Consider the following 16,965-nt stretch of genomic DNA (forward strand, 5'->3'; position numbering starts at 1 on the left):
TTGCCCAAGATCTTAGGGCTACAAAGCCGGGGAGCAAGGATTCCAACTCCCGTCTCCCTGGCCCCACAGCACGTGCTCTTTCCTCCACGGCTCGCTGTGCAGAGGCCCGAGCCCCCCTTCCCTTGCCCTGGTTGGCTCGCTCACGCACAGATCCGTGCTAATTGCACAGCAGTGTAAAGCGTTATATGTGGTTTGTTATTTCATATCCAGGATCATGGTCCGCAGCCTTCATTACATAAAGCAGCTGTGTGTACACTCGGGGTCTAAGTGCTATTTAGTGGTCAGCTCGATGGGGATTTCGTTTCAAGCATCACATTTCTTCTTTCCCTTTCCATCCTTCTATCGAATCCCAGAGAGAGGAATAGAGCCTGGCACAGCCGGGGCTAAAGGGAAAGGCCGAAGTCTGCTACGTGGCAATCATGCCACTGTCCTAATCACATTGGGAGAGACAGCTCAGGACGTGCCATATGTGGTGCGAAGGTGCCTCCAGTGATTGCATGCATGTGTTTGTGTGTGTGTGTGCACGTGTGTTCACAAGCCACAGGCAGCCTGGCCTGGCTCCCTGCACCACCTTCACATTCTAGCTCTCCCCCGTCATGGTTTACGGTCTCCCGCCCCCGACGCCAAACACACTTCCACGCCTTTGCACATGCTCACCCCCGCTGTCTGAAATGACCTTCCTTTCCTCATCCTCCCTGTCCAAATCCTGCTTATCCTTAGAGATCAACTCAAACATCACCTCTTGGGCAAAGAACTTTGTTGATCTCCTCTCTCCCAAGTCTGACTTTCTTCTCTCCAAACGTTGCTCCTCCTTGTCCTCCCTCTATTTGTTTCTAAAGCACCCTATTTGTTTGCATCTCTTCTCCCTCACTGGTCTGCAAGCTCCCTGAGGACAAAACCCCGGGCTGGGGGCTGACCCAGGGGTGTAGTGGTTAAATTTGTGCATACTGCTTTGGCAGCCTAGTGTTCTTGGGTTTGGATCCCAGACATGGACCTATGCAACACTCATCAAGCCATGCTGCAGTGGTGTCCCACATACAAAAGAGAGGAAGACTGGCACAGATGTTAGTTCAGGGATAATCTTCCTAAGGCAAAAAGAGGAAGATTGGCGCAGATGTTAGCTCAGGGCCAATCGTCCTCACCAAAAAACAAAACAAAATAAAACCCTCGGCTGATTTCTTTGTGCCCTCCACTCCCTCGCTGGGCTGGACCACAGTAGAGTTTTTTGTTTTTAATGAATGCCAGCTTGTATGGCAATTCTAATCCTTTATTGTGCTTCAATGATCATGTGTTTATTTCCCCATGCCGTGAGGGAATGCCCTTCTCTGAATCATCTCAGCGTCTGCCCTTTTTTCTGTTTTTTTCCATCACTCTAGACTGTCTTAAGCACTGCTGACCTCTGCGTGGTCCTAGAATCTTCTTCCCTCCTCTCCCAGCCCCCAAGGCAATCTGTCCTTCAATCGCCACGGATTAGCTTCCAACAGGCTAAGGCTGGGGAGGAGAGGACGGAGCCGTCGGGCACACTGGGATAGGAATTGGGGCTGGAAGTCGGGCCAGGCCAGGTCCACTTGAAAACACCAGTGTGGCAATCGCCCAGGCAATGGCTAGCCAAGAGGGCAGCCCTCAGGCCCAGAGCGAAGCTTCTCCTTTGGGGCGGCAGAGCAGGCGAGCCCCTCACCTCCCTCCCCCAGAGATGCCGTTTGGCAGGACCCGGGGCTCCCGGATCCGCTCAAGAGGCAAGCTTTGTTGGTTTAGTTACGCTACAAGGCCTCTGTCCTGCCCGGGCTGTTCCGGCCTACAGATTCCTGGTACCCATCTGATTGAACAACTTCATTAAAATCCAATAAAAGGAAAGCAGGCCGGATGCACCCCGGGAGGGGAGGCAGGCGCCTGAGTTGGCCGCTGCTGTCTGAGCCCTGTGCCCCTTCCCGTCCTGCCTGAAGGCCCCTGGGCGGGCGGTGGCCCCGGAACTGGGAACTCTAGTGTTGGATACAGAAGAGCTTTAAAGGTTGTCTGCTCCACCAGCTTGTCCTCACTGACGATAGGGACATGGATCTACCCAAAGCCACCCACTGAGACGTCGGCAGAAGCACAATGAATCTCTAGGACTTCAGAGCCGTCATCCAGGGCTTCCCTCACCACAAGGAGCATGGAAAAACTGTTCAAGAACACGAGAACCCTTGTTCTTGGGGAGGGCTCCCTCCTGAGGTCCCAACTTTGTTGGTTTTTTTTTTTTTTGGTAATAGCTTTATGAAAGTAGAATTTGCATCCCATACAATTCACCCATTTAAAGTGTACAATTTGATGGTTTTTAATATATTTACAGAGTTGTGCAACCATCACCACAACTTTAGAATATTTTCATTACTTCCCAAAGAAACCCGGTGTCCTTCAGCTATGGTCCCCCAACCTCCCCATTCCTCCTAGCCGTAAAGAAACACTAATCTACTCTCTGCCTCTATATATTTGCTGATTCTGGACATTTCATATAAATGGAAGCATGTTATATGTGTCCTCTTGTGACTGACTTCTCTTATTTAGCATAATGTTTTCAAGATTGATCCATATGGTAGCATGTATAGGTACTCCATTCCTTTTTTATGGCTAAGTAATATTCCATCAAATATAAACCACATTTTATATATGCATCAGTTGATGAACATTTGGGTTGTTTTTTTTTCCTCTTAGCCACTTTGAATAATGCTGCTATCAATAAGATTTTGTGTGGACATTTGTTTTCAATTCTCTTGGGTGGAAAAACCTGTTTGTTCTTGCATCTCATTAACAATATCAGTAACAGCACCAGTGGAGATCCTAAAGCATTATTGCTCACATTGACTCAGAAAAATAGGGAGGACGGGAAGCTGGATGAAGAAAGAGAGGCACAGAGAGGTTAATTATTTTGGCTTTGGTCACACAACCATAGGATAGGGCCGTGGAGGAGAAAATCATAGTGGGTACTCATGACAATTAGCCAACAAAACTTTCACAATTTTAGGGAGAACAACCTGGAACATTTAAAAAATCACATACATATATTGATGTGTACCATCACTTTAATTATACGGATCAATTTTTAACTTGATCAGGTCCTTTCTTGTCTACTGTCTGCCTCGTCTCTTCCAATTTCCCTCCCTCTCGGGGGAATTAGTCCTCCTCTAACTTCCCGCTGTCTCGCCTCCTCCTTACCGAGTGGAGTGGTGGCTCTGTGGGGCGTTTTGGAGCCGCGGTAGTCAAGTCTCTTTGAAGGACTTCTCTTTTGTCACAGCAGCAGCTCTCAGAGCTCTGTGTGTGGGAAACATGGAGCCCACTGTTCTCTCACACTGTCTGGGCACCCTGGCCCAGTCTGCATCTGTCACCAGATGTGTGCATTGCAAAGAGACCGAAGTTGCTCTGGATACCTAGTAGGTTGGACCATATGAAATTGCCAAAATCTATTCGCTTTTGATTTACAAAAATGGCAACCTCCTGTGGTTCAGCTTGCCAGGTTCAACTTGCCTCCTTTCTGTGTTTCTCCTCAAAACCTGGATCTTGTGCCTGGAAGCCTTTCTGCCCCTCCTGCCCTGCTGGTCTTCCTCTCCAACCTTCTCTGGTGGCCACCCTCCAGCTGCCCAGTCTCGTTCCTGGAGGTAGGGAGGTGGGGGGGGGGTGGGAAGAGCACTGGGCTGGCAGTCACACTCCCCACTGGTCTCCCTTCCTCCAACCTGCCCCCTCCAATCCCTGCCTCCTAAAAGCACAAATCTGCTCCAGCCACGCTCGACTTCAAATTTGGCAACGACTCCCCATCACCTAGTACAGAAAAGTTCAAGCTCTCCAGCCTGGCCAGGAGACACACCCTCCGCTCCTACCATGGTGTTCCGTTCTGTTCGAGGCACGCCTAACCACTTGCAGGCCCCTGTGCTCTCCCACCTCTGCGCCTCGGCACATGCTCTTCTCCCGTCTGGAAGAATTGTGCACCTCTTCCACTCAGCGACCAGTGACTGACCCTTCAAGACCACTCCCAGGAGTCTTCCCTGAGCCTCCTGGTCGTTAGGAGCCTCTCCTCTCTGTTCCCGTGGCTTGGTGCTCCTGTCTCTCCCGGCACTCACCTGTGTTTGAGTCACCTCCTTGCATGTCTGTCCCTGTCTATCTTCCTCTCCAGGCTGTGGACTCCTGACAAGTCCACCCAATTCACAGTTCAGTCTCCGTGGTCAGGATAGGAAGAGTCAGTGAACTCCCCTTTAACTGAACTAAGCAGTGGTGCTTGTGACTCAGTTTCCCCATTTGCTGGAAACGATCCAGAAGTGTGGGCCTTGCCCCTCGGCCTTCTCTAAGTTTCGTTTGCCTCTCAGGAACAGAAGGAGGCTGATTTCAAGGACTCTTTCAATTCTCATGGTCCAAGGGACTGACTATAAATCCTCACCCTGCCAGGGCCCCTCCCAGGGGTCCTGTGTGGGTCCAAGGAGCTTGATGGGAGAGGACTGTTTAAATGGAAAGTTCCAAGGAATTTTGAAGAAGATAATTTTGTTGTTTTGTTTTAATTCAACTAGTGTTGGCAGGACACCTACTAAGCACACGCCAGTGTCAGAACAGTGCGTGATACAAAGTTGTAAATACCAGCTTCCCTGGATTCTTTTGGGTGCTGTCTTCCCAGCCAGTCTGGGAGTGCCTGCCCTCTCCTGACCCTCTCGCTGTTCACTCCCGCCAGGACCTGCACATCAGATGCATTGGGCGAGGTTGGTCCCTGTCCCCAAATTTGTCGCGGCCCTGCCAGTCCGCGTCCACCGCACAGCGGACAGAGGTTGGCCGAGCGGGGCCTCGGCCTGGGCGCCCTCTGGCGGCCGCGCGCGGAAGCTCCGGGCCGGCGGGGAGCTGGTGAGGGGAAGGGGGAGGGATGGTGGAGGAGGAGGCGCGGGCAGGGGAGGAGAGGAAAAAGTTGCGCTGGGAAGTTTGGAAAGTTGGGAAGTGGCTGCTGCGGGCTTCGCCTCCCTCCGCGCGTGTGTGAGGGAGCGAGCGAGCGATTGAGCGAGGAGCGAGCGCCTGCCATGCCCATCAGACCCCGCCTCGCCGCGCCCGGGCGCGGAGCTCGCCCCGACTCCCTGCGGCCCGGCCCGGCCCGGCGCGGCCCGGCGCGGCCCCGGCCTCCCGCCCCCCGCGCCGGGTCCTCCCCTCCCCCCGCCCCGGCGGCCCCAGCCCCCCGCCCGGCCCGGCTCCGCGCCGCTCTCCCGCCCTCCTCTCTCCCTCCCTCCCGGCCGCGGAGCAGCATGGCGGAGCCCGGGCAGCGGCCGCGCGGCCGCCCGCCGCCCCTCTGAGCCCGGCTCAGGGGCAGCCGGGCGCCCCAGACCCGACCCCCGCCCCTGCCGCGCCCGCCGCCGCACTTGTCCCACCGCGCGCCCCCTGGAGCGCCGCGCACCCCTGGGAGCCTTGCGCGCCCCAGGTCCCCAGCATAACCCCGAGATCCCCGTGCGCCCGGGAATCCCGGTACTGCCCCGGGAACCCCGCGCGCCCCTGGACCGAGACGCAGCTCCGGGACCTCAGCGCGCCCCGGGACGCGCGCTCTCAGAACCCCGGGGCTCGGCCAAAGGAGCTGCGCGCCCTGGTGAGGGGGCCCCGCCCCAGAGGGACCCCCCTCTTCCAACAGACGGAGCCCCGCCCCAGAGGGACCCCCAGGTTTGGCAGGGAAATCCAGCCACGCCCCAGAGGGCTCCCAGCATCCCGCGGCTGGAGCCCGGCGCTCCCGAGGAACCTCCGTGCTCAGCTGGGGGCTCCCCGCCCCGCTGAGGGGGCGCCGCCCAGGAGGGTCCCCCGCGCCCCGCGGGCCCCGGCAGGATGCACGCCGCCCTGGCGGGGCCGCTGCTCGCTGCCCTCCTCGCCACCGCCCGCGCCCGCCCGCAGCCCCCGGACGGAGGACAGTGCCGGCCGCCCGGATCGGTGAGCGAGCGCCTGCCCAGCCCCTCTCTCGGCCGCCCGGGCACTCCAGCCCCGCGGGGACCGTGGGTTTGGGGTCCTGCCTTCCGCGCCCACCTCTGCCCATCCTCGCCACCTCCGCCCGCCGGGCGCTCCACGGGCACCTTCCCTGGCTTCTGCTGCTGGGCGCCGGCTCGCGCCGGGAGCCGGGTGGGCGACCCCCGCCGCTCCTGCCCCCACGCCGGCCGGCGCTCTCGGCTCTCCTCGGCTCGGCGTCCTGCGTGGACGTGTCCTCTCTGTGCCCTCTTTGGCTCACTTCGTTCTTACTTTCGTCCTGTCTTCACCTCTCTGTTTCCCTCTGCCCTCTCCTGACTGTTCCTGCCCTTCCTCGCCCTTCTCCTCTGCCTTCCCTCAGACCCTTCCTCTGGTTCACCCTCTGCACGCTCGCAGGCGCCCCGCAGTCCCCTGCCCTCCCCCTCGGACCTGAAGCAAACTTTCTCCCCGAGGTTCGTCCCCACTTCCCTCCTCTTCTTTAGCCCGGGCCCCAGCACCCGCTCTCCCAAGTGCCCCCATTTCGCCAAGAGGGGGCAGATTCCAGAGGACACGAAAGGAAGTGCCGGGGCTTGCTGGCCTCACAGTTCCTCGGGGGTTGAGTATTTACTGGTTCTCCTGATTTTTCTTCCGAACCAGGGAGTGCCTTGATTTCCCCCAGAATCCCTCCCTCCAAGTGTAAATTAGTGCTTGAGAATAACCCTGAATTGGAGGCCAGGGGAGTGGAAAACGTTTTTCCTCGAGGGTCCTGCCTCACTGCCCAGTCAGCAGGGCAAGGTGCACTCGGGACTCCCAACTTGTGCGAGTCAGGGAGCTGGGGCCAGCCGGCACTCAGAACTAGTCTGTCCCCAGTATGCTGGGATCCACACTGTTTAGTTGTTAGTGAAGTAAGGTGCTGTTCCCTCCACCCACCCCCACACTTACTTTTCATTCCTGCTAGAATCAAGCAGGAAAATTTTACAAGTTGACCCAAAGCTTGCAGGTGGTCAGTGGGCAGTCCAGGGGTTTTTCTGGATGGAAGAGGACTTTGCCTGAGAGAAATGATGGTCCCTTTCTCATAGCCCCTTAACTCCTGGCCCTAAACGGATCTGGAGAAGTGACCCCTGTCTCGGTGCCCCTCCTCTGCCCCTACACTGCCCCCCCATCAGAGCTTAGGTCATAGAAGATGAAGAGAATTGGGGTTGGAGAGCAAGCACACCTTTCTAGGGGGGAGCCAGGAAAGCACCCGGAGTATGTGCGTTCCTTGGGACTAATTCCGTGGAATCTTCCCCTCCCAAACCAGGGCCTTGAGACTCCCCTTAGGCTGCAGGTCCTAAAGCACTTTCTCATCTGCGGTTTCAGCCGGTGGAGCAGAGTAGCTGACACCCCAGACCTGCCCTCCAAAAAGAAAACTGTATCCCCCTGATGAATGGGAAGTAGCTGTTTCAATAGCCGTGCTATTTTTAATAGGCGTTCTGCTTTCGAACCGCTCTTGGCACGGATCTTCTCATGGTCGGGTTTAAAAGTTATATGACTTCCTCTCTTCTTGCCAGAGCAGGACTCTTGGTCCCCTTCTCCCCACCCTCCCCGTGAAACACCACGGGTGAAGGTTTGGCTTGGCCAGGCATGAATGTTCTCAGGTGGTGTGGCAGTCCCTGGCTTCCTTCGCTGCCTCCTTCCTCTGTGCCTGGCGCTACTCTTAGGGCTGATATACGTACATTGTGGCTTTTCAACCTCCCAACAACCCGTGAGGTAGTGGCTCTCACCCCCCATTGTACAGGTGGGGAAACTGAGTCTGTAGGAAGTGTAACAATGTGCTTAAGATCGTACAGTGAAGATAGGGCAAAGCCAGGATTTGAACGTGGGTCTTGCAGCTTTCAAAGCCCTTTCTCTTTCCCGTGGCCCCACGCAGGTCTCTGTCTTCCATCCCCTCTTCCTCTGTGCCATCCCTGGTTTACTCTGCTGCCTTCAGCCTCACTGCCTTCCTTCTTGTCTTTTGCTGCAGCAGAGGGACCTGAACTCCTTCCTGTGGACTATTAGGCGCGACCCGCCGGCCTACCTGTTTGGCACCATCCACGTCCCCTACACCCGCGTCTGGGACTTCATCCCTGACAACTCCAAGGCAGCTTTCCAGGCCAGCGCCCGCGTCTACTTCGAGCTGGACCTGACGGACCCCTACACCATCTCGGCGCTGGCCAGCTGCCAGCTGCTGCCGCACGGGGAGAACCTGCAGGACGTGCTGCCCCGCGAGCTCTACTGGCGCCTGAAGCGCCACCTGGACTACGTGAAGCTGATGATGCCCTCATGGATGACGCCCGCGCAGCGGGGTAAGGGGCTGTACGCCGACTACCTATTCAACGCCATCGCGGGCAACTGGGAGCGCAAGAGGCCCGTGTGGGTGATGCTTATGGTGAACTCGCTCACGGAGACCGACGTGCGCTCCCGAGGCGTGCCCGTGCTGGACCTCTACCTGGCCCAGCAGGCCGAGAAGATGAGGAAGAGCACCGGGGCCGTGGAGCAGGTGGAGGAGCAGTGCCATCCACTCAACGGGCTCAACTTCTCCCAGGTAGGCTCAGCCGCTGTGCGCCTCTGTCCTCGTCCGATTGCCTTCCTCCTTCGGCAGCCAGAGCCCTGTCCTTCCCCGCAAGGAGAGGGTCTTTAGGGCTGGGCGGCAGTTCTGGCTGCTTTTGTGGTGGTCTGAGGGCTAACTGGTGTATGCTAGAATTGGGGGTAAGAGTTTGGGCGTTTGTTTCTATCCCCATGAGCTTACCTCTTGGGAATATACACTCCCACCTGCCGTGCTTGCCTGAGCAGAAAGAATTTCCCTGGGAGCATCAGAGTGATGGAAAACAAAAGAGGGAGTTGCGAGTTTGTGTCCCGCTTCCCGAGGCCCTGGGGTCTCAAGAGCTGGAGGCGGTCCTCGGGCTGGTGTCTGTACGGAGGATGCACAATGGGGGATGTGGGATGTGCGTCCTGGGGCCCGCAGGCAGGGAGGTGTAGTGGGCCTGGCGTCTGGTAGCCCTGGGGTGCTGTTTGAGGTTAAGCACTGCCAAATTTCCCAGGCCCTTGCAAAGCTCCAGGCGACCCTCGGACTGCCTCTCTAGGCTGCGAGAAAGTCAGCAAGGATCGTTTGGGGTTAATAATTTCAGAGAAATGTGTTCACTTAAAGGTTGACAGTTCTGATTTCTGAACCTCAGGAGTGGGGGCAGGGAGATGGGAGGAGCTCCGGAGGTTTAAAGTCTGGCTGCCAGAGACCTGATCCAGCAAAATGTCATTAAAAGCCCTGTCTCCATGGGCAGAGGTCACTCACAACTCACTGGCCCCAAACCCAATTCCGAGGCCCTGGGAACAATGAGTTCACATCTGTGCCTTGAGAACGGGCTGTCAGTCCCGGGATGGGGGCTCCGCGTCAGGGCTGGTGGCTCCTGCAAGGAGGCCCCGAGACGGGACTCGGCCCGATGCCCCGAGTGAGGCATGGTCCCCGATATGTGCTCCTCCATTAAGGAAACGGCCCCATAAGTTGGCTGGGCTAGAAACTCTACCGCTGGGACCAGACCTGCTGGCTCTCCCAAGATGTTGCAAGCTCTTCACCAGGGAAACAGCGGCAGAAACTGATCCCCTTTCCGAGATCTCTGGCCTTTGTTTTTCCAGGGGAAATGCAATATTGTCCCTGGGGAGGTAAGAAGCCAGACTGATTTGCCGGCCAAATGAAAGGCGGGTTTGTCGGTTCTCCTGCTGGCTCTCCCATAATTGTGGAGTCCTTACCCAGAGGGCTCCGGTGGCAGGAATATTGGGGCAGTTAGTCACGCCCCGCAGGGTTCTGCCTATGCCTGACTCCTTCTCCACGGGGGAAAATCCTGTGCATTCTCTGGCCCAGCGCTGATTCCTCTGAACATACCGGCTTTCTCTCTCTGAAGTGACTTTTCCCTTGCCAGCCTCTGGAGCCGATAGCATCTGTGCTGGGTTCCCCAGCGCTCACCGCCCATCTCATTTTGCAGGCAGGTTTGTGGGAGGCCTCTCTGTTCAGGTCTGGCCTCGATGTCTTTTTTAGGCTGGGGAGGTAAGGGACCCATCGTCCCTCTCAACATCCTCTTTGTACCAACCGCGGAGGAATCCGACAGAGCTAAGGGGAGCACACAGGCCCTCTGGGGAAAGAGCCCCTGGTTTTAATCTGTCTCTCTTAAAACAACAAAACTATCTTTCTTCGGGGTCTGGAAACACTGCTGTTCAACTAAATGACGGCTTTGGTAGGTTGAAAACATTTGCTGGAAAGTGTGTGAGGTTATGTTTGAGGAAAAGTTCCTGAGAGCCATTCATCGGCCCGCAAGGAGCCCGCTGACAGTCTCCAAAGCCCGTGTTTGAAGATCAAACAGACTCAAATCTCTGGGTTCAAAAACGCGCCCACCCCATCACCAGCCTGGGCCCGCTCTGAAAATTGTTCTTGGGTCCAGCTCCTCCAGAGGGCTGCAGGAAGCGCGTCCTGAACAAAGGAAAACAGGACTCCTCTTGGTTGCCTAATCTGCACAGCCTTCACCACCTGCCAGAGCGTCCGACCCCGCCAATTTGTCCTGTTATCATTTTGGAGTGAGGTGATGAAATCTCTCTTCCATCCCCGTGGGCAGCTGTGGGCGAACTGGAAAGAGAGGAGTTTTAGAGTCTGGGCAGATGGGGTTGTTAGGGATCCCCAACCCCAAAGTCAGAAATGCAGCAGCCTTCTCAGTAAAATTATATGCGCGCGTGCACGGTTTGATATGAACATCTGTGATGCATTATTGTACCGAAATATCTGTTAAGTGCATCAGATTTTTATTTTTTCTTTCCTCTCAGCATTACTGTTATTGCAAAATATTTGGGGGGGGGCTGGCGTGCAACGAGAGAGGAAGGCGGGAAAAAGAAGTCTTAAATGAGAGTGCCTTTTTGTTAAGACCTGGGACTTTAGTTTTAATTTTAGTATTTCTCAGACTTTTACGTTTTCTTCTGAGCAGAAATACCATGTTTTTCCTTGCTAAGTGGAGAAAGAAAGCTTACGTTTGAGGACTCCACGGGCTGGAGGAACCACTGAAAAAGTTTCTTTCGCCTTTGCACACTTTGGAAGCTCAGGCTTCTTGGGCCTGGTCTCAGATTTCAATATAAGCTGAGAGTGTGAGACCCGACGTCACCGTGAGTTTGCTATGTGACCTTGGGCGAGTCAGTTTCCCTCTCTGGGCCTTGTTTTTCCCATCTGTGAAATGAGACACGGGATTAGGTCCTCCCTTGAGCCCCTTCCGGCGCTGATGTTCCCTGGGGCGGTTATAATCAATTCCACGTGCTAGGCACCATGCAGGAGGCTTCAAGTGCTTTTCCATTCTGTTGGATTCTCACAACCTGATGGCTGTCTAAGGTGGGCACTCAGAAAGACTGGATGACTTGCCCGAGGTCACATGGCTAATAAGGAACAGAGCCAGTCAGCCTGACGCTCAATAAACGGTGCACCCTTCCTGCCCCCCCATGCTGACCCTCAAGATTTCCCCCGTCTAGGTAATTCATGTCTTCCTTCAGTCCTTTCTTCTGTTTCTTTCTCCCCTTTAGCACTTGAGGGCTTAGAAATATTATTTCTTGGAGAATTTATACTTAGAGAGAAGTGATTTCCTTTGGCTGTGGCCTGGATTGGGCATGGTGAAGGCGGGTCCTCTGAAGAGCTCCCTGCTGTGTTCCAGACAGCTCAGCATGGTGGGCTGGGAGAGAGGAGACTTAGGGTTCCAGCTTGTTTCTAGGTCCCAGGTCTGGCTCTAAAGCCAATGACTTGTATCTGACTTTGGTGTTCCCATCTGTCAAGTGGGGCAGTAGTGACTAGCCGTTTGCGATGGGGCTGGTTATATGAGGACACGAGGAGACACCTGTGGGAGGTTTTTGAGAGGGTACCTAGATGGAGGTCCTGTGCCTGGAAGTCCGGGTGGCTCCAGGACAGGGAGAGAGGAAGGCCATATGGAATGTCTCATCTTGCCCTGCTGGCACCTTCTCCCAGCAGCCACACCCACTGCCCACCCTTTGTGAACAAGGTAAAGCTAGAGTCATAAGGGGTGGTGGCGGCCCCTGCCCTCAGGAGCCTGGGGATGTCTGAGCCTCGAGTCCAGATCTTGTGACATTCTTGGGACCTGCAGATTTCGATCAGCTCTGTCGGCCGCCTGCAGGGACTGGTACCAGCTGCCACTGACTTGCGGGGCTGATTAGGAGACCTTCTCCCTCTCGGGGCCCCGCCCTCCCCCCTCAGGCCAATGGAGGCACCGGACCAGAGGCCCTCTAAGTATGTGGTTCTCCGAGGAAACGAGGACCCTGCCATTCTGCACCGCGCTGTCTTTTAACAAACATGCCGAGGTTCCCCATCCACTGAGGAGCCTGCACATGCGGGCCTGGCCACCAAGACTGTCCAAAACGTTTGTAAAATTCTACAGCCCCCCGGCCAGGGAGTTGGAAACCACACAGTTGTCATTTCTGAGCTCTGTCTCTGTGCAGGGTGCTGCGGTAGACCCTGGAAGTACCTCATCTCTAGTCCTCATGGAGGGCTGACCAGGCATAGCATCATGTCTCTTTAACAGACAACAAAGTGAGGCTTACAAAGGTTGAGTCGTTTGGCTGGGGTTACATAGCCAGGCCAGGCAGACTCAGGGTTCAAACTCGGATGTGTCTGATGCCACAGGCCATGCTTTTCAGGCTTCTGAAAGATGAGCTGGTTTTCGTTTTTATAGTGAGATGGCATTATCTGGTGACGTGTGTGTGTGGTGGAGTGGAAGGAGACCATCATGTCTTGCCAAAATAATTAAACACGTTAGAGAGAGGTAAATGAAAAGTGCTGAGACAGATTTTCTCCCTGGCTTATAAATTGGATCTGAAGGTGATTCTAAGATGGGAGTTCACAAGGGCATCCCCAGCTTCCCACGGACCATTGTGAAGACAGCACCCCCAACACCAGCTCGGAAGGCACGACTGAATGGAGAAGGGTCTCTGTGGTTTGTAGTCAGAGCTCCTGTGTCTACCCCTGAGAACATATTATTAGGTGCTCAATAAGTGAATGAATGAATGGCCGGAAACCCTGATATGACCATCCCTGCTTCCCCTCCTCCTGCCATCCAGCCCTGTTGAATGAATGAATGAATGAATGAATGAAGAGAGAGGCATAAGCCACAGTGAAGAGCCCCTTCCTGGAACCCTGATACTCCCTCGCCTTCCGACACGGACGCAAAATGTGGAAATCACCAAGTGGCGAGTTCAAATACAAAGCAGACTCGAGCCCTGACCCCATTCCCACCTTGCCTATAACTCTGGGCTAGTCCTTTCCCTCTCTGGGCCTCGGTTGCCCCCGCTCTCCCCTGGGAGTGTGGGCTAGACGATTTTCAGGGCCAGTTCAGTTTTGACGTCTGAGGTGCCCATGCTTAGCCCCCGCATCTTGGAGGCACTGGGCCACCCCAAGATTTTGAGATTTTTTGAGCCTGAGTTCTCGGCATTGGGAGGGGCTGCAGGCTTGTCTCTGGCGGGCTGCTGCTCATACCTCCTTGTCTGGAAGCCTGCTGGTTCCGGTGGGTGATCCTGCTGCCTCACGCTGCCAGTCTGCCTAGCAGAGAGAGCCGTAGCCTGTCGCGGCACGGTCCGCTGGCCACCTGCCCAGCCCTGAAGCCTCTCCTCCATCAGGACTCCCCTCTCTCACTGGCTTCCTCCCATTCAGCCAGAGCACCTTGGTGTCAGGCTGGCACAGTGCTGGGAGCAGGGACCTGGGAACTGCCTGGTGTCATCCTGCAGAGGGTTCACTCCCCAGCCGGGGAGAGTGATGTTATTACTCCTTTTCGACAGCTGTGGAAGCCAAGGCATGGAGCATCTGGATGCTAGTCCCTCCCGTGTCCTGGTTCCCACACTTCACATGGAGACCCTGCTCTTGCTTCCTCTTCCATCATTCGTTCGCATCTTTCAGAACCCATCTCTCATTTCCCATCCTCCAGAATGGCCATTCCTGAGTCCTCCTGCCCTCCTGGAGCCTCCGTGGCAGCCACAGCAGCACTGACCAATGGTCCCTCAAGTCCACAGTACGAGTCCGTACTTGTGGCACAGATCTGTGTGCCCTCCCCCCTTGCCCGCCAAGGCAGCTGGGCACCCCCAAGGACCTCAGACCCTTGGGGTGAATGAGAGCCCCTCCGTCAGCTCTGGATCAGGACACAGGCTGGCCTAGTCTGCACCGTGGAACTCCAGGTCCTGGACTGGGGGATCTTGTTCTGGTGCCACCTTTACCCCGTGCCTCTGCAGCCTGCCACACCCAGCCCTGTGGTTGGGAGCTGTTCAGCAAATGTCTGTCACGTGGTGTGGAAGTCCCTTGGGGGACCCCTTAGCAGTGACCCCTAGCCATGTGTAGTCTCAGATCCTTTCTGTGCCCAGAGAGCTGTTTGCGTAGAGCCTCTGCTGGCACAGCAGGCTCTGCCCACTGCCTCTGACCCGGTTCACTCAGCCTTTAGCATTTAATATATTATCCCAACATAGGGGGCAGGAGCAAACGCAGAAGCAGATGCACAGGATGGCTTAGGTGCCTCCATCAAAGGCGAGTGGGGCCATAAAGCCAGAGGTGACCAAGACGTCACGAAATATTCTCATCTCGGAGTCAGAAGCGCACAGCATGAAGTCTTCCAGATTTACGGAATCTCCGAATCCTCAGCCGGGACTCAGAGGCTCAGGAATCTAAGAATGGTGAAATCTTAGAACCTCAGGCTCGCAGGCATTTTTGGACTCGAAGAATCTTCACGTCGTGAAATCCTAGCCTCTTCACTTTGAAGCATTTTCAGCTCCTAGACACAGACTTCTACAATCTTAGAGTTGGAAGGGCTCGTTCTCAAGAATTCCAAGAAGCCCCATCCGCAAACACATTGATCTCCTTCCCGCAACACCCCCGCCAGCCAATCCCAGGCCAGAGAGACAGGCTGAGCGGCAAAGCGCTTTGTGACGGAGATAAAAATGGGAGCGTGCCTTTGTTAATAGTTCCCATTTGGACATCTCTCAAAGCCAGGCAGAGGTCGCCTGGTAATGCAGCTTTCCGAGGGAGGAAACTGAAGAATGCGACCAGCGCCGCCAACTGCCAGGCAGGCTGCTGACGTTCTCCCCTCAAGTTTGCTTCTAAATATTATCCACTTCACTCCCTTTTATCTCCCATCACTGGCTCTCTGTCCGCCCACTTAATCCGCAGGCAGCCGGTGGCCCAGCCTTCAGCTCTGCTCAGTGGCTGCCAAGCCGGCTCTCCGAGCAGCTCCTCCAGGATCCGCAGGCTTTTAAATCTGCGCAGTATATCCACTGGAACACAAAGCTGTTGCCCCAAGCTTGGAAACGCTGTTGCTTGTGCCGGGCCCCCTCCCTCTGCAGGAATTTCCTTTTTCTCTTCTACTTCTGAATCCTATGAGATTTCCACGGCTCAACTCAAAGCCGCGCCTCCTCCAGGAAGTCTTCCCAGAATGCTCCTAAACCTAATCTGCTTGGGAAGACTTGGTCCATAGCTTTCTTTGATGACCCAGCCACATATATTCTTTCCCTCCATGGTGTTGTATGGCATTTTATGATATTCTTTCAGCACTTATATATTTTATTTTATATATAATTATTACTGAGGCAGTCTTTTCTTTCCTAACAGATCCAGATTCAAAACCTTGCTCAAAATAGGCTCACAACAAAAGGAGCCTGAATGTGTTCCAGTTATGAAGTTGAGGCTTCGTGGTGTATTCTGTGGTTGAGGTGTTGGCAGCTTGGATGCTGAAAGGGGCTGTGTCTTGGCCTCTGTGTTCACAGAGAGCCCTCGGACTCCACACCTGAGGCCCCAGATGAGTTCAGGACTGTTGCTGGCCCATTTGGTCAGGCCGTCGTAACATCCTCGTCCCTGTGGGATTCTTTCTCTCCATCCAGGAACACTTCCTTGTTTTCTCTTCCTCGTCTGTTACCTGCAAACAAAGCCCTCTGTTGTTCTCTTTACTGCCCAGAGCACACGTGAGCCTCTCTGGACTCACCCCATCCACCCCACCTTATTTTCATTTAAAAATGTTTAATTTTATCCATTACTTGCTACTTTGGTTTTGGGCTCCAGCGATGCTGACCTGTTCTAGTTCTCTCTCCCACACACAATCCTTGGTCAGCCTCCATGCATTTGCTTATGCTGTTCCCTCCATCTCGGAGCCCTTCCCAGTTTTTATCGTCTGGCTAACTCTTACGCCTCTGCAGTGGTTGGCGTTCCTGAGGGCAGTCATTTTAAAAGCCTGGACTTTTCAAGCAAATGATCCTTTATAGCCAGACTTTTATCCACGATCACCAGATTGTGGTCCTCTCTGGGCTGATGCCACTGTGTCATAACTCAGAAGTTTGAGTTTAGGTGCAGTGATGTCATTGGCTTTTAGCATTGTGGGTTTTTTTTTCCTTTTCTTAATTTTTTTGTTGAGGTGTAATTTACATAACATTATATATTAGTTTCAAATGTCCAACGTAATGATTCGATATTTGTATGTATTGCAGAATAGCATGTGTTTTCAAAGGTTTGGTGGGCGTCTTAGTCTGCTCGACTGCCGTAACAACCGATCATAGACCCAGTGGCTTCAACAGCAGCAATTTCCCCCTGCTCTGGAGGCTGGAAGGCCGAGTCAGGGGGCCAGCACGGCTGGGTTCTGGTGAGAGCTCTCTTCCTGGCTTGCAGACAGCTGCCTTCTTGCTGTGACTTCTCACTGCAGGGGTAGGAAGGGCACAAGGGTAGGAAGGGCAGAAAGAGAGAGGGAGGAAGGGAGGGAGGGAGGGAGAGAGGAGTCGAGACTGAGAGGGCTAGCTCTCTGGTCTCTCTTCTTATAAGGTATGCCTCCCATCACAAGGACCCCACCTTCATGACATCTTCTAAACCCAGTTACCACACAGTCTCCATCTCCAAATACGGTCATATTGGGGGTTAGGGCTTCAACATCTAAATGGGGGGGGGCACACAAACATTCAGTCCATAACAGTGGGTGAGTTGTACCTGGGCACCCTGAATGCCCGACTACCCTTGAAAAGAGCCGGAAGGTCATCAGA

The 16,965-nt window shown here is 54.8% G+C and overlaps 1 protein-coding gene across 1 annotated transcript in view; it reads left to right on the forward strand.

The window, feature by feature from the left end:
* The first annotated feature begins 5,222 nt into the window (after positions 1 to 5,222).
* The window catches only part of TRABD2B (TraB domain containing 2B), a 216,926-nt gene continuing 205,183 nt past the window's right edge, over positions 5,223 to 16,965 (forward strand). Inside the window, exons 1-2 of the mRNA XM_070592656.1 lie at positions 5,223 to 5,910; positions 7,922 to 8,482. Coding sequence (XP_070448757.1) covers positions 5,809 to 5,910; positions 7,922 to 8,482 — 663 coding nt within the window. The 5' untranslated portion in view covers positions 5,223 to 5,808. The remainder of the gene's footprint in view (positions 5,911 to 7,921; positions 8,483 to 16,965) is intronic.

Source organism: Equus przewalskii, chromosome 2 (genome assembly GCF_037783145.1).
Source record: "Equus przewalskii isolate Varuska chromosome 2, EquPr2, whole genome shotgun sequence".
NCBI classification, from domain to species: Eukaryota; Metazoa; Chordata; class Mammalia; order Perissodactyla; family Equidae; genus Equus; species Equus przewalskii.